Source organism: Oculina patagonica, chromosome 5, assembly GCF_052425735.1.
Source record: "Oculina patagonica isolate OP01 chromosome 5, crgOcupat, whole genome shotgun sequence".
Classification (NCBI taxonomy): Eukaryota; Metazoa; Cnidaria; class Anthozoa; order Scleractinia; family Oculinidae; genus Oculina; species Oculina patagonica.
In genome coordinates, this window is record NC_135762.1 from 28,550,009 (window position 1) to 28,573,266 (window position 23,258).

At 39.5% G+C, this 23,258-nt stretch overlaps 1 protein-coding gene across 1 annotated transcript; it reads right to left on the reverse strand.

Moving 5' to 3' along the window:
• Window positions 1-2,552: 2,552 nt before the first annotated feature.
• LOC144654272 (uncharacterized) lies at window positions 2,553-23,258 on the reverse strand. The gene is given in 18 exon segments (XM_078514357.1): window positions 2,553-5,223; window positions 5,226-7,370; window positions 8,351-8,513; window positions 11,848-11,946; window positions 12,303-12,380; window positions 12,695-13,096; window positions 14,106-14,175; window positions 14,631-14,686; window positions 14,849-14,971; window positions 15,318-15,410; window positions 15,594-15,722; window positions 15,953-16,019; window positions 16,579-16,681; window positions 17,837-17,893; window positions 19,009-19,057; window positions 20,670-20,739; window positions 22,269-22,385; window positions 22,914-23,258. Coding segments are annotated over 18 exon segments (6,525 nt in total). The 5' UTR covers window positions 23,030-23,258; the 3' UTR covers window positions 2,553-2,635.

Here is a 23,258-nt window from a genome sequence, read left to right on the forward strand (position 1 = left end):
TTATATGTATGGTAATCGAAAATAACAGTCTTGTTTTATCAAGTCGGATGCATGTCGGATCAGTCGGATGGCACTTAAAACCTTTTGTAGTTTTGTTAATGTTCGCATGACGTTTCAGTAAAAACGAAGTCGCATGTTCGGTTCTCAAGCCCCTGCGAGGTGCATTGGAAGGTCATTCTATGGTTTGATAATGGCTAAAAAGAACTGAATATTTCGGCTGTTTTACCCGAGACAAAATTGTAAATTTTGTTTCCTTTTATTGTCAAAAATCACTGTCCGTCGCTAAAAAAAAAGCTCTTTGAACACGACGATTAAAAGAATGAGAAGTGACGTTCATTGTCTCGCAAGTCAATCGTATTTCCATTTAAAAAAGTTGGCACTCGTTTGAGAGTCTTATAGAACTAAAAGAACAAAGGGGAAAGGCCGGTCTTCCCAGATTGATTTGACTGCCACTTGTGTATTCTCCTTCTTTAACAAACTTAAATATAGAGGATCGCCTTCCCAACCCCTAAAAAAACCCTTCTGTGCGCGAATGCCTTATTAGTTTTTCGAAAATTAGCAAGGGCTACGGACACTCACCACACAAAACTAACAATGGCCCACGAAATCTTATGATAAAAGAAAAAAAAACACTAATAGAAGGTACATTTTTACAGATAAAGCACTCAGCTATCGAAAAAGAGGAAGCCTGAATTTATTAAGAACACGTACGATTTTGATATTCATCAACCGCGAGACCATGCAAACGCCCCAAGGAAAACTCCCGTTTTCGAGTAAAGGCAAAACGTAAGCCATAAAGTTTATGGCATGTGTTTAGATTTCACTGTTTTCGAAAAATAGTTTTCCGCCATCTTAAAAAAAATAGAGGCACGGTGGTCTTTTGGTTAGCGCGCCGGACTCCAGATCGAGCGGTGGCTTTGAGGCTTGGCCGGAGCGCACAGTAGTGTTCTTGGGCAAGACCCTTTGCTCTCATAGTGCCTCTCCACCCAGGTATTTTAATGGGTGCCAGTGAATTTACTGTTGGGGGTAACCCTGCGATGATCTAGCATCCTACATAAACCGAGATATGGCCCCAGTCCCGGTGGGCCACTAGGTTCGACAACAGACTTCGTCTTAAATTTTACTTATCTTAAAATTAGCGGACACGCCCTTTAGCTTTAGAGCAGCGTTAAAGAAAAGAAAAACGTGATAAGGCGTTCTCTGGTAAAAATGTTTAAAAATATAAGCTTTTGGCAGCCGGCCTGTTGTCTTTGACGGATAAAAAACCATGTGTGATAAAATGGACCTAAATTTGAATATAACAAGTGAAACGCGTAAGTTAAAAATTATGTGTAAAAAGAATGTTTCAGAATGCTTAAAGTGTTAAAATTAATGTTCGTTTAAAAGAATTCCCTATGCGCCATGTCCTTACAGCAAGGCGCCCAAAAGTGTGACCACTTTTAATTTATTCACATTCTTCCGTGAGATTTAATCCAATCAGAAGTCAACTGGAACCTGTCCTTGGTTTCTGATTGGATGGTGGTTGCACGAAAGAATGTGGGCGCCTTGCTGTAAAACTACATTAGCGAGACAAACAAATGGTTTAGTACAAGACGTAAAGAACATATTAGAAATACTAAACAATGTACTATTAAGGTTCCAATGTAGCGAAACATGCCTGGACTTTTGATCACGTCATTGACTGCTAAGATGGTTGACAAGGGTAACAGCCGCATCAGAAAGACGCTAGAATCGTGGCACACAGCGAAAACGGTCTAGGCCGATAACAATTCGTGCCCACTGCCGGGACAATATAAAAGTCTTTTAAACAAACATATTTTTAGCTTTTTAATTTATGCGTTTCACTTTATCACATAGTTTTTTTTATCCGTCGAAGACAGCTGACCGGCTGCTGAAAGCTTATAATTTTAAACACATTTTTACCAGAGAACGCCTTGTAATGAATCCTTGTATCGCATCTTTTATATTTGTCAAAAAGGAAAACGATTGCTGGTTTGCAGGCAATCGTGAGAGATTCAAATGACAAATGGCAACCAAGCGAGTGATAGCCTCAAGTACTTCCAGCTCAACCTGGGAAATGTAAATAGTCGATTAACCATAACGACTCTTTTCAAGTCTTACTTATGACGTGAAGCTTGTCTGGTGTCTCCCTCAGACAAGTGCTAGTTCAGAAACTGAAGGCAAAGTTATTTTTGCGAGATTTATTTAACATTGTATTCTTGCATTACCAGTTCTAAAGCGAATGAATTGATTCTGAAATAAATACATCAGTGACGAATTTGAACACTTTTTGACATTCGATTGCTTGAACGATTGTGTATTTACAATTGTGTTTCATTTTGAACATCCAAAATTTCCGAACAAATATTTCAATAAATAAAAATACCGAATATCGTAATTTAAAATGAATGCAATTTTGACAGCATTGCTGTAACGCCTTAAAATTTACTGCCTTGGCTTCAGTAATGCTTCTTTCTTCCAAGTTGTTTTTTTTTAGCAGAAAAACATTAAAACGTGAATAAACCAGGTTCTTTTGCTTTTTGCGTTTAATTCCTTTAAGAAAAACAACAAAATAAAATGAACTAACGATGTTCGACCTTCAATGTTTTGTAAAAATCTAACTCCAGTCCCGGAACTAGTATTTTCTTAACGCTCGTATTAATGAAGCAATCAATGTAGCCATAGCATTAGTCTTCTTGACCAATACTTCTGCATCTGGGGAATCGGGCTGCTGATTACCTGCGGTTTTCACAGTGGAGATGATGTCACAGTACTTGTCTAGTACTTCATTTACCATGACAACCAGACTACGGCCATTGTGATTGGACTTTTCATTTAGCATTAAATAGGTTTTCTCGCAAGACTCGACCAGCTTTTCCAGAGAATCTAAAGAGGTCCGAACAGCTGATATAACCTGAGGGCTGCCACGTTTGACGCTCGATGAAATAACTTTGATATCACATGCCAAGAACCTTGCATTGTTTTGAAAAATCAAAGGCCAATTCTTTGCTTCTTTGAAGTGTTGTGGTTTTGATACATCCCCGTTTAAGTAAACGTCGAGCCTCTTTTTCAAAACACTCACTTTCGAAAGACCTTCCTCGCAAACGTTGGAACATCCTGCTTTGAAAGAGTTAGGTTGACATTCTTCCAAAGAATTTAACGAGCTTGTAGCTGTTACGTCTAAGTTTAAACTCTCGTCGAATGGAAAACGTAAACGTTTTGTCCGACTATCAGAAAACGGAGCGTCTCTGCGAGAAGCCCAATCTACACTTGAAGATGACTGGTTTTCGTCTCGAGGAAACGAGGTTAGAGTTTGCGATCTAGATAAAGTGTTACCACCATATATTTTCTCTCGTTTTGCAGTAAAGTTGCTGCTGGAAGCTTCTAGTTTATTATCAAACGATGCTGAAAAGCGCTTGGATTTTAAGTCTTTTGCGCGAGATGGAAGGTCGAAAGTGGCTGGTTCATGACTGTCACCTTGAATATTATCTTGAAATCCTTCGCTGAGTGGTTCACCGAAGTCAAAACCATCAAAATCGAGCCCGGGGAAAATTTTAGGAGGAGAAGAGTCTGGCAAAGGTGGCGGCGGACTGTCTGAGATAGGCGACGGGGTGTCCTTTTGCAGCTCAACGGTGGAAAGCTGTACAATTAAGCTCTCTCTTGGTGGCTTTGGAAATGCACAGTTTGTGCCATCTGCAGATGTATTTGAGCCCAGCTCACTGTTTGCCTCCCGAAGCGATAAATGTGAGGAAGGGTATGTCATTAATGGAGGTTGCTGCCGATTAAATGACGGTTCGTTACCAGCGGAATATGGCTCACTCCTCGAAGCTGGTGGAGATACAGCGGAGTTAATAGTAGGAGATCCCGCTGACGATAAGCTGTTAGTATGAGGTGTAGATGTGTGGGTCGGAGAAGATAAGTACGGTGCAGGAACGTAAGGTGACCTGGAAGTAAACGATAAACGTCTCTTCGTTCCATGTATTTCGCTCGGTAAGTTGGCCTTATTCCTGTACGGGATGTCTTCTGTAGTGGTTGAAGAGTCCACGACAAGGGTGTCAGGACAAGATGCATGAAGAACTTCTTGCTTATTTGCACTTAGGGGCGCTTGGTGTAAAGCCTCACGTCTTTCACACGAAGTCTCTTTAGTGTTATTTGATGACACTAAGTCCACTGAACGCGGAACCTTGACAATACTAGAGTTTACACTTCTGTCCATCTGTTTCGCCAGAGATTTGCCAGGCGACAACACCTTCCCTTCATCTGTCGCTGCTCGGAAAATACGAGGTTTTGGAGGAACAGGAGGTTTTGGTTTCAAAGGAATTTTGGTACGGCTTTCAACAGATGTGTTTGACTGGGTAGTGTTGGATAGTGAATCCAACGAGGCTGCCTTCGTTAAATTTTCGCTTTTTCCTCTGATGTCCGCAAAATTGTCCAAACGTGGGAAATTAACTACCATTTTGTTTGGAGAGTCTTCTGATACACGCTTCTCTCTATGAAAACGTTTCGACGGGGTACATGAATCACCCAAGTTAAACGAACAACTCGTCGAAGGATTAGGTAAAGAAGACTTCGAGTCAGGTGAGCGAGGTTCAAGAGCATACGGTGTTGAACTGTGCTTAACCGGAGTTTGACTTGTTTTACAAGAGTTGGTAGTCGAGTTAAAAATTGTGTTTTCTGTGCTTGATAAAACGATTGATTTGTTCGCATTTTCGTCCTCTTTGGACATAAACGATGCAGTCTTGGCTTTTTGCGCTTGGATTTTCTTGTCTTCAGTGAAATTCCAATCAAAGGATCGTGCTGAAACCAGAACATTACTCTTGGCTAGTTTATGATCATCAGTAAGAGAGAGAAATCTTATATCATCGTAATCGTACAACAAATGATCTAGTCCATTGTCGGTGTCATCCAAGGGTGGTGGAGACACAATCCTGATACCTGAAGCGATCGGCATGGTATCGACAGAAGAAGGAGGGGGAGGGACAATCAGGTGTTTCAATTCATCATCCAACTCATTTTCAACGGGCGTTGGAGACAGTGGAGGCGGAGAAACGATACGAATATCTGCTTCCTGAAGCTCCGGTGTAGGGCTCGGTGGGGGTGGTATGATCCAGTCTGAGGGAGAGTAGCATCTATCCTGGATCCTTCCTTTATCTTCACTATCTTTAAAAGATCGCAACTCTTTAAAGAGAATGCCTTCCTTCCTACAGCAGCATGTTTTAACGAGTCATGAAACGAAACGCTAGATCCTCCATGCTTTGATTTTGACAAAGTTCTCGGTGGCTCATTCGACATTTCTGCAAATTTATTCTTTTCAGAAAAGTCCACTTCACCATATTGGTCCATTGGTGACATTGTTTTGGTTGCACATAATTCAGTGGTTCTATCAGATTTTGTGTCATTCGTGATGGAAAGAGTATCAACAGAAGTGTTCCATTTATCACTTTCAGACGTATTCGGTGATACCATCGAGATGTGTGGTTGAAAAGAATTATTGTTTTCCCTTTGGTCGCAAATTTCTTCCATTCCTCTTTCATTTTTCTCTTTGAAATTAACATAACCGCTATCCTCGCTCATTTCTTCGCTTTCAGATGGTAGTTCAGCATTAACTTCATACGTGCATTCGAAGCTCTCTGAAGATGCTGTAGACAGTTCCTCCCAATCATCAGCTTGGGAAACACCATCTTGTCTCTCATTGGCATCTACAGTGTCCATTAAATTACTTTCGTATTTTGTGCTCAATCCTTTAATGCTTACAAGCGCCACGTCACGTTCGGTTTCTGTAGAATCTAAACCATCTATATCTTGGTCTTCCTCGGCTAGTGAGAGCTCAGCTTCCTTGTTACTCGAATACCGTAAACGCCTACTAGGCTGAAAGTACTCTGGAAATGTTGACCATAAAGATTCACCCTCGTCTGACATGGCTGACTCCGTTTCTGTGTCGCTATCTTCGTCAAACTCCAGACTAACCATATGGCTTGCTACACCATCGTCGCAATTGTCCAAACCATCGGTTTTAGTATCTCCACAGATGTCATCCTTGACTGACCTTGAGTCACTTGTTAATGTAAAGTCGTCGGAATTACTAACGGCTGCTGGCGAATCACTTCTTTCCCCGTCAGAACCTTCGCCTTCTAGTCCACTTTCTTCCTCGACAGATCCCTGTGACAAAGCTCCATTTTCTACGAAATCTGCCAATTCAATTCCCTTATTGTCGAACTTACTTTCATTGAACCCCAGATCCCAAGGAGAAGGAGTTGGACTTCGGTCTTGGAAGGGATCCGAGCTGATAAATGGATCGTGTTGTACAGATAGGTCCAAATGGAGATTGACTCCTGTGCCTGATGCTGCTGGCGTTGTATATTCACTGTCTTCTGCTAGGGGAGCGGTTTTTGCGATACAGCTATTAATGAGAATGTTTTGGTTCTCGTCTGTTGTACCAGAGTACAAGGCAGCAAACAGATCATTGCTTGCAGCTTCTGAGGTGACAATGTCGTTCACCATTCCTTCAGATTGACTGTGTCCAGGCTTCACCATGACAACATCAAGCTGCTTTTGCTCATTCACAGTGCCGTCCACCTCATCACAAGTGTTGGGCTCTTCAGAGTCTAAACCCACTGCTTCCCAGCTGTCGGTTTCAAGGGTTGGAGATGAGCTTAAAGTACTCTTTTCTTCAACATGTTCCTTGCGTTCATCCACAAGTATCACACCAGCTTCTTCCTCTTGCCAGATTGCTTCTGCAAGGATCAGCTCTGAAATCAAGTCCTCGTGATCTTCTTCCACATTCTCGTTTAGTACAGTTTTTGCTGATTTTATTGTCAAGCTTTCCTTCCCAGAGCTTCCCGAGGACACACGACGTCGCTTACGCGACGCAAACAACTCTTCGCTGTCAGCATCAGTTTCGCTGTCATTCAAAGTATCTGACTGCATTTCGTCGTCAAGACTGTTGCTGTCTCCTGAATTGTTCTTCAAAAAGGAAGAAGCCGTTTCAAGGAGCTCCTGTTCCTCATCCGACAGTACAAACGCTGAATTATCGTCCTGCTCTTTGTGGGAAACGCCCGCTTCAATGCCATATTGTGAATCTTGCTGCTGTGGTAAATCTTCGTGACGCAGCGAATCTCGTCTTGATGTAGTTTCGTCTGTCTGATTACGATTTGATTTTTCCACGACCATGTTGTCTTCTTCAGGTTCCTCCGAAATGGCAGTTTCATTGAATCTCGGCGGGGCTCTTGACAAATCAATAAAAACATCTTTGTGTAGAGGCTTGCAAATCTCTCCTTGTGATTTCCTATTTGCACTTGAAGCTTGAAAGTGAGAAGGGTACGACCATACGTCTGGGACCACGCGATGCTTTGAATAAAAGTCTGGTACTGCTGAAAAAAATCACAGTGCCAAGAATTAGTTCAAAAAATTAATCGTATATATCTTATTATCTCCTCCCCTCAGGGCTTTTCAGGGATAATTTACAACACTGGTTGGGGGACTTTGCCAGACTGCTTATATACTACTTATTAACCGAGAGTGAGGTCATTACAGGGGAATCTCAGACCGAGGCCTTGATGTATTGACCGAGCGACAGCGAGGTTAATACATCAAGGTCGAGGTCTGAAATTGCCCTGTAATGACCGAACGGACGAGGTTAATAAGTTATTTATTATATGGCCTTTAAGCACTATCCAAAAAAAGAGTATAATCAAGGGAAAAAACACTGGAGGTAAAACTCGCTCTCGCTTTCTGTGGCTCTCTGCGTCGCTCATACTAAAGAAGTATCGGTATGCTTATATTTTTCTTTCAGTTATTGAAAAGATAGTTATATTTTGTCGGCATTTTTTGTTGTTTTCGCCCCCTCGCTAGTAGCTTTTCAGTCAACTCAAAAAACCGTCGAGCCGAGAAAAAATTTCATAATGCCCGGTCATTACAAGAAAATAATGCCCGCTCAGCAGCCAATCAGAGCGCGCGTACTATTGTAGCCATATAATAAGGTGCAGTATACAAGTAATGAAGAAATGAATAATGAGTAATGCCCCTTATGTTAGTGTGAAATTGAGATAGACCACTACACCGGGGACTACGTCCCCTACTCTTTACGAAGAGTGTGTGGGTTCTGCAAAGCACGTTCAAGGCTTGAGACGGGGCCTACAGTTTACTGTCCTTGTCTGAGAAGACCATAATATCTAACCATTTGCAAATGTCATTACAAAGAAAGCATATTCTCCTCAGTTATTCTAAGACCAAATTAATATATTTTTGAACATCAATCAGAACAAATAATGACAATTCAGTACACGAGTGTATAAAGAAAATACATGATGTAATACCAGGCAATTAGCATATTAGAAGTTTTGGTACGTACCGTCGCTATCAGGAGAGTCGCGTAGAAACGCAAATGGCCATTTCTCTTCATTCTCCACTGGCAGAGGTGTGTTGGTTGTGTTATCAACATACACCTTGTAGTAACCAGTTATCAGTGCGATAATATCCAGGCAGTCCAGGGTGGTACAGATCAGTTGTATCTTCTGGAAGAAGACAGCAAAATTGAGAACTTTTCACTAAGTTGTGAAACTATCTTATTGTTACTTATTTTCACGGGACTTGATTTTCGCGATTTTCGCGATTTACAAAATCGGGAAAGGCCAGCGAAGACCCCTAGCTTTCAATGTTCCGTCATGGGTTCGTTTTCCGTCGGGGACTCAGATATTTTTCTTTGTCTTTGTCCCCCCGCTCGTGACATGATAAACATAACATCTTTCTCAGCCTCTTTGACACCCCTCTGTAACAGACCTGGCGAAACCTGGTTGTTCACCAGGTTTTTTAAAAAAATCTACCAGGCCACACAAAAACCCACTAGGTTGATCAAATTCTTCACCAGGGAGGCTAATAATTTATCTAGCCATATATGTGTGTACATGCAAAACTGTGTGACTGAGTGTTGAACATATTGTGTTTGTTCAGAAGTACATGATCCATGTACTTCTGGTTTGTTATATATGTCAAGTACCGTATTCCATTAAATTTTGAAAGCAAGTCAACTTAGGCAAATGATATTATCATCAAGTCAAAGCCACTAAAGCAATATTCTCAGAGGTAAGTCTTTGTCCACCAAGTATAAAAACAATTTACCGTCTGTCCTTACCATCCTATCAATTTGACCACGAGTGGTGGTCAAGTGTTCACTAATTCTTAATTACAAAGAACTTTAACCTAGGATGTGACCTTGTGAAGCTAAGTATCTTGAGAATTCTTACGACGTGAAAGACTTCAGCCTTCTTAAACGTTGTCTTTAAAGGCAGCATACGAGGTAGCACAGCTTAAGGTCAAGGAGAAAAGAGCAGGAATTCGATTGCCCTTCTTGTCCATGCTTATAAGGGCAATGAAAAATAGTTCTTCTTCTCGGGCTCTCCGCTAAAGGAAGGACGAGTTTAGTGTCGCATTTTTTGTTTTTATTTATTTTTAATTTATAATCTGATTCTTCTTGAGCTTTCATTTCAATCGTGTCAATCGTAGGACGCACACAGTTTACTCACTGCATTAAAATCTGAAAAACTCACAATTATTGAATTGTTGTCTATTGATCACAAGAAACTAAACAAATATCGCTGAGATTTTGATTTATTACTGCAGGCGACACTAAACTGATTATTTATTTGCATATCTATCTTTTTTTTCTTAAGATTATCAAGAGTGAAAAAAGACGTTTTCAGCTAGGACAGACTAATAACATCCCTTTCAGGCCATTCCCTAAGATAACTGTGATTGAAAGTAAAAGAAAAGAACCTTTTGTTCTTCAATATTTTAGTCTTGTCGATTGAGGACAAGCTATCAATCAATCACCCCCTGATTGTTTGTTTGGGTTGCTGTAGGCGATATTAATTAAAACTGATTTTCCATTGCATATACATCTTTTTAAGATTACCAAACGTGTTAAAAGCTTTTTTCAGCAAATTGGACCTCGTTAATTAATCTCTTTCAAGCCATTTCAAAAGGCAATAGCCCAATTTCGATATATTAAAATTCAGCTTAAAACAATAGACATCACTACGAGGCTCCGGGGACTAAACTATAGAGTTTGTGGGGTTTATTCCCCGGAGCCTCGTAGTGATGTCTATTGTTTTAGGCTGAATTTTAAAATATCGAAATTGGGCTATTAGTTATATCCACTTCATTTGAAAGAAATAGCACTTGATCTTCTTTTGTATTTTATATGATAAATGCTTTCCAATGATCAGCAAAATACCTAGACAGCCACCAATACGTGCTATCAATTAGTGACCAGCTTTTGTCGATAAACGAGTTTATTTTGTACGGAAAGATCACTTTATGTTTGTCCATGCTTTGGAGATTTAACATTGACTTACATTCGCTAACGGCATAGTCTAACTTCTTAGCTCCATCTGCACTTGAAAAATTGGTAAGAGATGTTTGACTTTACTATTTATTTCTATATTCTTCCAGTTCAAAATTAATTTTACAACTCAGTAAACACATCACGTCTCGTTGTTTCCAGCCACCACGGCAAAGATGCTTGGGTATCGGGTCTCCTAGTTCTAGTAGATTGCCCCTGATTTTTATAAAAAATTTGTTTTTAATCCAACCGACTGACCCAAAATTAGAAAACGCATTCGACGGTAAACATAGAAAAAAAGGGAGACGGCCTTAGAATAAACCATCGGGATGTCGAAATTGATCCCTCAGCATGCTAGAATTAAGAACGTAATTTAGGATCTACTCAAATAGTACTTTGCAACCAGTGAGAAGTATTAAATTCCTGTTAGTGTGGCCAGCACATTGGGTTTTTTAAACGCTTCTTAAACCGGGTGCGCTTGTTTAAGCTACTCATTTGATACGCCGGAATTCTGGAAGTTAACGGACTTCAGATCTTAAAATATATTTTTGACCTGTGGTTACAAAAGCATCAGCGCGGCAATGGAGGAAGGAAAGATCGATGTCGCGGTTAAACTCAACTGTGAAAAGTGAAAAAGATGAATCACCAACGCTTCTTTGCGAGTGCCAGCATCCCTGAGATTTTTTTGAGGGGGGGGGGGGGGGGGTTCGACGGTATATACTTAAACGAAGTAAAAAGGACAGCGTAATGAATCTTCGACCGCCTCTGTACGAGGCAACTTGAAGTCAGGGACTCGAAAAAAAAAGGAATTCGACTGTCATTCCCATGCTTACAAGGGCAATGAAAATGAAGTCTTGTTCTTGAGCTATTCCCTTTGGGACACGCGTAAGTTTAGTGGGTTTTTTTTCGTGACTTCCTGTGCTTCAATTCATCGGGTTTTTTTTTTTTCTTTTTTTACCCGATTCTCCCTATGCTCTTCCATTTCAATGGTATTACATGTGTCGGAATAATCCCACGGATCTTTGGCTTTGGATGAAAGAGCGAGAAATCTAGAAGTTTCACTGCCACGATCATTAGCCGCACTTGTGCAGCTATCGACATTTTTCATCCGGCGACCCATCCGCCATTGACTTTCACGATTAATGGTCAAATTCCACATAATTTTGACCAATGGGAACCAATAGAAGGAGGCACTGAAACTGCTTTTGTTTCCTAGGAGTGCTTCAGAAGCTGACGACATTTTTGTACAACAGCACACCCGATAACTAATGAAACGAGAACTGAATTCTATACTTCTTGCATTGGAACAATTTTCACCAGGGAAACTTAAGTCTACACCAGGGAGAAATAAAATTGACCAGGTAGTTTTTGAAAAATCAGCAGGGGCCAGGGAGGTCTAAATTCCACCAGGGAGGGCAAAAGAAACCACCAGGTCGGGTTTCACCAGGTCTGTTACAGAGGGGTGTTCTTTGACATGCTAAGAAATATTCAGGCGCTAAAAGATTTACCTTTCCCTCCTGTAACTTTATACGCAGAAGCCGTCTGTTGTTCTCTTGGAGGCGAATCGCAAATCCCGTGATTTCGTGAAACTCGGCCAATTGACACAACTGCAAATTTAAAATCAGATAAACATCTTAGTTGTATGTTTTGTAAATTTTAAAAGCTCTTCCATGGAGGATTCAAAAAACCGCGCACGATATGTCTTAGTGACAACTTTTTACAGGTCACAGGTAATGTGCCATTTAGGTTGGTGTAATTAACATTTCTGAATACTTAGTATCCAGGGTCATTTTAAGCATTACGCTTTAATTACCTTATTTTCACTGTGCCTATACGGCTCACTTCATGAGAGTGAACCAAGCCTTGTATATACTTTTTATTATTATTTCCTTGCTCTTTTCTGTTTTACACACTGATCGAAAGGTAAACACAAGATAAAAATGTAAGGAAAATGTCCACTTACAACATTGACCTTTCCCCGAACAACTTGGCTAACTCCATACTTTAAGTTGACAAGCATGGTGACATGTTGTTTCCTCGTCTAAATGAAGAAAGAGAAGGATTTCCATGAATTACACAGCTTCACATTATGAACTCTAATGAACAAGCGGAAAAAGAATTTTGCTCTGTTGTTGCTGCTGTTGTTGCTGTCCCTATTGTTGTCATTTGCCGTTGTAGCTGTCATTATTTGTGTGAGTGAGTTATGATTGTTTTTGGTTTAACTGCTTATTGGATGAGAAAGTGGAGAAAGTTTTTTTTTTTTAACCAATCGCTAAGCGTTGTAATGCAAAACCAAAGCAAACGTGAATTACTTTCAATACTCAAGTGAAACCGCTCTAAAAGGGAAATACAAACCTTTTTGAGACTTGGTCCTTCGCCGCTACCATTATCAAGAAGCTGAGCGTCAAAGTACCGTCCACCATAGGAAAACATCTCTGCTGCAAGATTCAAATAATGTAATTTACACTGTAAGGAGCTCATGTATCTCTCTCCCGGAGAAGCAAGATTCTCGTTCTGCTTTATCTGTTGATCAAGAATTTTTCTCAATTCTTTTTCCTTCATGTTGTGCAAGAGATCTGAGGCAACGAACTTTCCAAGTCCCCCAAATTCTTTCTCCACTTGTCGTACAGAAATTTTTACTGGTCGTCCGGCGGCTGTCTCCATAGCCTTCTGTTGGATTTGAAGAGCCGCCAGCTTGATGGCTAGGTCGTACTTCAGATCCATTCCATAGAAACCTTCTACCACCCTGTTGGTAACCTGAAGACAAAACATGGACATAGTAAAATGAGATCAATGATGCTAATTCTGGTACTTGTTATCTGAAGCGCAGACTAAAGCTGTGTTCACACTAGGCCGAAACATGATTAGTCTGATCACGACTGAAATATGTTTCGATGTGAAAAGTGTTCACATCAGGCAGTGCATTTCGATTATCATGATTGAAACATGATTATTCTGATCATGATTGTAACTACCTCGTGAGGTAGTTTCAATCATAATCAGAATAAAAACGTTAAAAATGGCGGACATGCGGTGGAGGCGAGCGCCCAAAAGCTTCAAAATTGGGCCTTCTATGCGCTTCTACGAGACCAAATGTTTATTATAAATATGGGATAATGAAGCGATACAATAGGAATTATCGGAGATGGGTAGAGAGCAGAATATTTGGCAGAAAATTGCCACGAAAGTTTACGACACAGCATTGCAATGCAAAAACAAACTTCACTAAAAATTCTTTTTGTACCGAAGATACCGCAAATACTGACAATACTGTCACCCTGCTAAAAGCTTGAAAGCCGTACTCCATCGAAGAATTTGAAAATAGACAGAAAGCCAAAAATTTAATGGAAACTTTATTGTAATTTCGAGCTATATTTTTCGGTTAAAGTGTACAAGACTTATGCAAGAACCGCAAAACCGCATATATTACACACCAGGCATGAAAAGTGTTTGAAACTGACACCTGATGTGAACAATGCAATAACAAGCATGTTTAGGTGAAACATGTTTCCTTGAGGTTAAATGTGAACACAGCTTAAGAAGAACGAAGAGGTCCTTTCAGTCCGCTTAAGATGATAATATTAGTTTTCCTTATAAGAGAGGCATCAGCAACCAGCTGTCTTAACGGGCAAATTGACAGTTATGATTGTATTAAAATGGTGATTTTTTTTTCTAGTTTCTGAGAGTATCGGTCTCTAGCGTAGATCAAAAGAAAAATCTTTGAAGTAGAAATTCCAACAAATAGCAACCAAACAAAAGGACCCACCTGCGCATAGAGATACTCAAATGTGTTCCGATCCTGTGAAAGTAGCTCAAAGTGGTCCTTGGGCACAAAACTGTTGACAATAAGCAATGGAAAATAAGAAGCCACTACGCCATAAGTATCCCTCCTTTGAATTATGCGGCACCTGTCGCTGATCCTATTTAGTCCACTACCGTAATTCTGGAACATGAATAACCATTGGTTCTTAACGTCCGCTGCTGAGTTCATTAAGATGACGTCGCCTAACTAACGCTTTTTTCCTCACCGCTAGAAATTGTATTCGTAACTTTGCCAAGTTGCGAGGGGTCGTCGTTAATTATAAGTGCCAGAGGATGACCATAAAAGAACTATCTTTTGAGCCTTTGATCTTGGTTAAAACCTCTTTAGTTTAATATTAAAACTCCAAAAGTTCACGGTTTTCGTTCTTCAAATAACTTCCTTGAATTGAACCTGACCTTCTAACGCCCACAAAGAGTGAAATGCAAACCATAAATAATTCATCCTATAAATCCTCATTCCTGTACTTACGCGATGTTCAGCTTGCACAAACAGTTGACACTGCTGCAGTTGCGATTGGCGTAAATCTGTTGGGATAAAACCAGAAACATCTTAGTACCGGCTCCAACTTACACAGTATAATTATTCAACCAACTACCCTAATCACGCGGCAAGGTGTCTCAAAGAAGAACATTGTAGTACTCGATTGAAAAACAGCAATTATAACAGTTAAAAGACAGGCCAGTTACCTCAGAGATTTTCTCGTTGTTTTGTATGTATGAAATCTGCCCTTTCTTGGGACCACTGAGAACCAGACTGAAGTGCTCCATCAACTTCACATCGAGCTTTGAACTGAATGAACTAAATATTTCCTGTGGAAAAGAAACACAAATTTCTAACTGTAACACTCAAGGAGCTCCCTTTACAATAAAGGCTTTACTACAATTCAACAGAGTATCCTATAAACAGTATCTTCTTTTATTAATTTTAAAGACTTGATTTGAAGGTGGGGATTCCAACCTTTGAGAACAGCTAAGTAAAAGTCGAAGATTTTTTTAAAGAAAATAATTTTTCAGGGTTGTCAATAGAAGTCGGCAGCCGACGCAAATCCGCCAGCTGTCGGACCGCATTGCGTCCGTTACTGTTTTCCTGGCCAGACTAGAAACCAGAGTTTAGTGACTATTATAAGCGCTATTTTACGTGTAAGTGAAATATTACCTCTGCAGTCGTGTTGGAATCATAGCGGAAGGAACGCGTCTGACCATTTTCCAAAAACACTTTCAAAACATTCGGGATAAGCGGCACTGAAGACTATTAAAAAAAAACAAGAGAAAGTCAACCACAAATAAGCACAATTATTATTACAATTTCACAATAGTAACTGAAATTTACCTGCGCCCTATACAGGTGTCCATGGCCATAAGATGACCAAATGTGCATAACAGTTAATTGACACAAAACTTAAAGTAGTAAAATTAATTTGAATCAACGCACCCTTCTAACAGGTTCCATTGGACTAAGGACTTGCACCAACGCGGGCTCATCCGCGAACCGCACGGAGACTGGGGTTGATCGACGACGTTCACGAGTTGCTCGACTCATGAGTGATGATTTGCGATTGTGCTGGGATAGAAAAAGAAAGAGATAAATAACTTACACAAAAAATGTAGTTCATAACTTTAATTATTACACGTCACTGTGTGCATATAATAAGGTGAAACTGGATTGAGAGGGGTACGGGACTAACGCGCGGCGTAAAAAAAAGAAGATTGGGAAGCGAAAGTTCTAAGACGGAGAAACGTAAATTCCCTACTGTTAAAATGCACGGCTTTAAAAAATCAAGATATACTTACCTGATTGTTCGTATCTTGTACATCTTCGCTTGCCACTACTTCCAGCTCAATACGGCCAACAGCACTCCTAAATAAACATATACAAACAGCGTAAGAGGTGGTTTTGTTGCACTGCTAACTTACTTATTCCTCCAATAGCGCGGAAACCGAAATGATGTACCCAACCAGAGGAGGCGTTGAATAATCAATTGGAAAACAGCCTGGCTGTATGACACGTTTTAGTTTTTATCTCTTTAGCATAACCCAGTGGCTGCCGTCTTTTAGCATCCTCACAGCGTGTTTGGCTACGCAGTCACTTTTAGTCGAGTGATCAGAGGCCCACCAAGCGCATACGTGGTTCATGTATTATTACCACAAAACAATGAAATAAAAATCTTGTGTGTTATCAATCTTGCGCTTTGAAACTGTTTCTGTTAAACCGTAACAAGGGTTTAGGATAAGATACACTGTAATGGACAATTTACATGCCTGAATGAAGCCGCAAAAGCGTGTGAAGAAAAACAGGAAAGCGTTCGCGCTAGTTTTGCAGATTTGCTACTATTATTTCGTCAGTGCACGAGATGAAACCTCAGCAACACTAACAACGACACGTGCTATTCAAGGTAAATAAATTAAGTTAAACATACTTTATGAGACTGATGACGTCAGCTTGGGCTGCATCTGTGACGTCTTTTCCATTGACTTTCAGAATCTGGTCATTGGCAAAGAGTTTGTCATAAGATGGTCCATCTACAAGAGTCAACAAAAGAATTTAGCATTGGCAAGATGGTCGTCCAATTACCGTAGATTTTGCCTGCGAAGAAGATTCGTTTTTTTTCTTTTGCGAGCAAGAATCTTCTCCCACTCGAAATACGTTCGACATAATCTGCACAAAAATTCCATGCTAGTGACGTACATGAGTGTCGCTCTACAGAGATCAGTGTACTCATACTGGTACATGTAGTATTATGGGCTAATCTAATAGCAGAAACTACCTAAACACACTATCAAGTATGGAATTCTTGGGTTGAATACCGTAGAATTCCGGTTATAAGCCCTGGGCTTATACAACTTCGTAAGGGTTTTTGGGTGGGCTTATAAGCGGAGGGGCTTATATTCGGGAGGGCTTATAAGCGGAAGGAAAAAACGTTTCGAAAAAAGCCTCAGGAGTGTTGATCGAAATACGTTTTTAAGTTAAAACGCACAAAAAAGCAACATTTAGCGCTGTTCAGTACTGTCATCCGGTAGAGGGGGGCTTATATCCGGGGGGGCTTATAACTGGATGTATTTTTTTGTTTCCAGGTTGATGGGCCTATAACCGGGGGGGCTTATAAGCGGGGGGCTTATAACCGGAATTTTACGGTATCACACGTCGAGTCTCTGGCGAGGTAAGAATTGACCATTTGAAGGTAAAATTCTCTCGGTTTTTGACTAAAGCTTAGTAAGTAAGTAAGTAAGTAAGTAAAGTCTTTATTTAACGAGGATAGCACTAAAATAGCATAAAAACACTAACAAACCAGTGGCCCTCAATAATTATTTACAATAAAATATAAATATACACAGAACAATACGAATATTAAAACTATGGATAAACTATGAAATATTACGAATAAAAATACAAGAAATACGAGATAAAATATTAAAAAGGTAAAAAGAGTAAAAGTGTAACTAAATTACAGAATAAAATGATTTAAAAGCTGCTGTTCTTTAAAAATTCTCTTCCAAAGAGAGTTCCTAAAAGCTTTAATCGTTGATAATTTTCGCATAGATAGGGGTAGGCTGTTCCATTCTTTACAAGCAGTCACGGAAGTTCTGCCACCTTCAGTTAATCGTTTTATAACTGGATGAACAATATTAAAGTTGGCACTCAGTTATAGTATCATACAACTTTAATAATTTGCTTACTTAGTATGACAGAACGTATCACAACTGGTTTTTCACTGCCAGCAACAAATCCAAACCCTAAAAAACAAAATAAGTTACCATCAATAAATTCCCCTCCCCTCAGGCCAAAAGCGTGTGTCTTAAAATATTTAATTTTTCTCTACACATGGAACCAGGATGGTTATAAGCATAACCTTTATTTTGGTAATTATGTAATTATGTAACCGTAATTATGTAGCTACATTATTATGCATTATTGGTCTGCAATTCGTGCAAAGAACTAGTTAACCCCTAACATGCTAAGCGCTGATTATTCCGGGATTTGGAGGAATGGCCATTCTGCCACTGATGACGTCACCAATTTACACGTCAGCAGATTTTTGTGATTTGCATCTTATAGAGCTTGGATAGATCTTTCCACAGGACTGTCCATCTTTAATATTGACTGCATTCCGACAGAGCTAATCGAAAAAAATGCGATCAGTTTTTGGTCTAAAATTGGTGCTAAAACAGGAAAAAATACCCGTACTTGATCATGATCTCCTTTCCAGGGTTTTCCATTGATTCAGATCAAAACTTTTCAAGCCAGTAGAAGGGGTGCACAGAGTAAAAGATAGAGAGAAAAAGAAAGCAGAGAAAAACGAAAAGGAAAGGAGCAAGGAAAAGAAATCCGAACGATTCAGCCAAAAAAAAAGTCCAAAGTACAAATTTTGGCTTATGCGCATGCGCCAAAGTAAAATATTGTACATTTTTACATGGAAATTTCATCACTTTTGGACCGTCGAGCCAAGAAAATCGATTAACGGTTAAAAAAAAAACGCGTTTTTAGGAATAATTAGAGAACCCAACATTATAGGTGGGCAATGCGTAATAAAGGGCTAAACAATGTTACGTGGGGTAAGCCAACAAAACAACAACAACAACAGTGAAAGCCTGGAGGAAACCCTTAATTACTGTTCACTGGCTCGTTTTTCCTGGCCTACTTCCAAGTGGGGAGCTGCATGTACAATACATCCATCAAAATCAGGGTGGGTACCAGTATGCACAGGGGTAAAGAGTGTCAGAGAGTTTCCACCCATTATTAAAGATTTGATGCATCCAATTTTTTCTTAACAATTGTTTCATATTCATTTTGGCTTTTTCTTCCAAATACTGACTTCAATACCCTTGGGGGCTGCATATAGTTTACATACCTATTTTGGCATCTCTAACAAGTTCAATCCTCCTGGCCTGTGGTGGGGTCTGGTTTAAAAGAAACAAAAAATTTAAAATTACTTTTAATAATAATTAAGCTAGGCTAACAACTTAATTAATTGTCACAAGGCAGTTTAAAACACAACTTGTCTTTAAAAAATATATACATGTAGGACCCCAACTCCCCCCCCCCCCCCCCCAAACCCCTAATGACAACATGTAAATCATAAAGATACCACTTGGTTTGCTGACTTATAAAAGTGTTAGTGGAAAAAGTATTCAAATAATGCCAAAATCCACAAAGGAAAGGACCAGTGAGAGTATTCCTGGAATTAACAGTAAGTTTTGACATTGATCAACAAGTGATTTATTGCTAACAGGGCTATGCTCTAGCAGGGCCTGGTGCCAAGGATGACTAATTTTTGCCTTCAGTTGACTACAATAAAAACCTACATAATTTTTACATGTGCTGGGCAACCCAGAATTCTTGGTTAGGAGCCTTAAATGGGCTCCCTGTAATATTTCTTAGAGCACAGCCAGGGTTCAAAATAAAATTCCAGTTTTTAGCCTGAATTTGTCGGCTTTTTTGTCAAGGCTCATTTTTCCTGGCTGTTATAAAGAGCCATGCATTTCAAGGGACACAATTTACATGCATACATGACGTGCCCAATAATCAAAAGTTTGCAATGGGTGATTTCAAACACATTCAGCCATTTGTAAGTTTTCCGAAATGATGGAATATTTAACGGCAAAGCAAAAGATTGGACTGGAGCAATGTGACTTCTTTTATTACTTTGAAAGTTTTAGAAGCAAATTGAAGATCTTACAAATGAATAAATTTAAAAATATTTTCTGGAGGGACACAATACCTGAGAAGGTGGGGTGCCCCAGTTCTTATTTGGTGCCACATTGGCGACTAAACATAAAACCAGAAGTTTTAGTCGCCAAAAATGAAATTTTGGTCAGTGTCGTTAGCGACCAGTGAGTCACACTTTCTAGCCCTGTATAGCTGCTTTATTGTCCGATATGAAATGTTTACTTTAACATTACAACTTTTATTTCAGTTGTCGATCAAGGCGTGATATTTTCTAGTTTTTCAGTGAAAAGTAGCCGACAAGTGTTGTCAAAGTGCTGGCTACCCCCGGCAGCCAGTTGCTATTTTGAACCCTGACAGCCTTTGCTAAATGTCGGCATAATTAAAGACACTTTAAAGCACCGTGACCAGAGTTCTGCAGCATACTTTATGTACAGATGTCAAAGAATTTGACAAATAGTCCTTCAAAGTGTTTGTGTTCAAGTAAGGAGGCTTGATTCAGTATATAATTTATAGCCTTTCTAAAGGTGGTACTTTTGAAAACTATTATTTGCTTGGAAGCCAATCATCGATTTTTGCCAAACTACACCATTATGATTACATATGGCCATAGTTTAATTTTTCACCAGTTTCTAAGCAACAGAGGTTACCATAGCAATGGTTGTCATATTCTTTTGTTTTCAAACAAGCCTGATTTTTTTTTTTTGGGGGGGGGGGAATTCAAACCAAAACTCCTTCCCTTGGAGGGGTATGGATATTTTCTGAAACAACACATTGGCGTTCTTAATGGGACGTACATTTTGTGAGAAAAATTAACAAAAACACATGACCTGAGTCAGCACTTACCATGTGTTGATGAGTTGCTTGATCGGCTTCTGATCTTGGGTCCTCTCTTGTTGTTGTCCTTGTCACATGACTTTTGAACAAAAAAATGTCATTTGAATGGTTTATTTTTATTTATTTATTTTAAGTCTGTGTCGGAGCCTAAATGGCCCATACAGGTGGAGCTTATCCCGGTTTCCGTAGCATTAAGCGACTAGGAGTATTGCTACTCCCCACTGGATGGGATGCTAGTCCATCGCAGGGTTACCTCCCAGCAGTAAATTCGCCAGTACCCATTTATACATCTGGGTGGAGGTAAATTTTTTTCTTAATAATTTAGACAATACAATAATAATAGTTTTTTTCTGGCTGACAGCCATGTCCCGAAAAGGTCACAGGCGTCGCCAACAAAAATATCCCAGTTGATCACATGGTTGTGGAATTTGAATCATATCGTGAATGAGTTGCACAGTTCCAAACTGATACATTACACCAGATCTGAGTTAGTTTGCATCGCTGTGTACTGGCTTGCAGGTACTCAGCCTTTCAAGAACACGCAAACTCAAAAGTTCAAAACCTAACTTATGATTATGTTGATTACCACTAATTATAATTATGACGACAATTAACATTTAACCTTAGAAAAAGAAAATTAACCTTTGGAATCTAGCTGTTAAAGTGAAATTCTGTTTCCTGAGAGATCTGTTAATGATTGGAACAGCAGCAAAAAAAAAAAAAAAAAAAACACTGATAGACCTGATCATGAGTTTTGCATGAAAGCCGCAGTGTAACGAGAAAGGAGGCTCAGGTTCTTACATCTGAAATCTTTTTTAATACAGCTATTAACAGCCTTCTTACCAGGGTAAAACAGGGTACCCTGTCTTTAAGGGGCACATCCCATTACACCTGTTAGGCCTGTGTTGAACCAGGAATTAAGGACAAATTTGCCATATCTTGTTGTACACATTAAGCACATAAAACTAATTTAATTAAAAAAAAACTATTAAAAAATCCACGGATGACAGTGAGTTTTGTTTGCCCTCTAAATTGCTACAAAACTGAAGACCAAGTAGTTGTGCTTAATAGCATAAAATTTTCTTTCATAATCAGTTGCGCATGATTAACAGAGTCATGCATCGCTGAGCTTTGCTCCACTCAGTTAAATATGTCAATTATATAATGGAATTGATTCGCCAATTTAACAATTTTACATACATATAATTAAATCGCACGCATGGTTTTGAAGTTGCAATGATTCGATGTTTTGGAAACTGGTTCGAAAACAAAACAAATACAGTTCGCTAGAGTGAATTTTTCTTCAAGTTTAAAAGTTTTCAACCGCTCAAAATAGCACACAAGCTTGTGAACTTCAGCTTACCGTAGGCGCCACGCTGAAGCCTAACACTGATTCTACGCTAAATATAAGCTTAATTAAAAAGCATCTATATTCGATCGTGCGGCAAAAGCAATATAATTCACGGTTCAAAACGACGTTTTCCTCCGCAGATCGCGACAATGTTTACACAAACATCGCATGCACCTGTCCTTTAATCATAAACTTGGAGCGGTGGTTCAAATTACAGCTGACATATTACAACACCTTTTAGATCTATACATACGTACTTTATGTAATATTTCTTGCTTTGCTCGTCTAAAGCCGCTTCCCATCCGTACGGAAGACCATGTTTGCTCGCCCAGAATTCAGGAGGAGGAAACCAGTGACTCGATCGAGTTCGCCGACTGTCAAAATCGAACAGAAATTAAAATAGAACCACTTCATAATGTAAATTTTCAAATGGTTTACATTGACCGACAATCAACCTAGGAGATTTCAGGATTGGTGCAATGAAGAGTTTGTATTATTGAACCCAGGTGCTTAAATAAAAACTGTCAACTACGCTGATCTATTTTTGACGAGCGAAAATAAGAATCGAACCTCGGGCACAACAATCGATCGCTAAACTAAATAAGATCTATTTCCCGGGGAAACCTCTGAAAGTGTATTAATAAACCCTGATCGATTGGGATTTTTTTTAGCCGCCAATGTAAATTTTCAACTTGGCCTCCGACGTATAACGATTGATTTTACGAGTGAAGTTTTGATGATAGAATATTTCATTAGAAACCGAAATGAGAATTACCGGGATTAATGATGATGCACGCTTATAAATAGGTCTTCGACTCGTCACTACAAGTCCATGTAGAATTCTCCGCTTCAAAATGAAACCAAAATATTGAATTAAATTCGTTTGTAATGCGATAACTTACTTGACAAAATAGATCCTTTGATCCTTTGTCGCAATCGCTTTCCATTCGGCAGACAATTGCTTGCCGCATGAAAACAGCGATGGCACAATCTTGGATTCATCATAATTGTTGGCCATTGGAGGAGCTGTACAACCAAACAGCAAACAGACCCCCACAGATGCAACGAGCTGCTATCATGACCGCCAAAAACTCACAAGTTAGACAGGCATCAAAGCTAAAAGAAAGCTTAAATCCTTGATTGGATTCTGAAGCGTCATTTCGCCGAGTTACGGCAGCAGTTTTCTCGAAACATCCACCATTTTCACGGGCGAAAAAGCACAACTGTTTACAACTCGTACGGTTCAG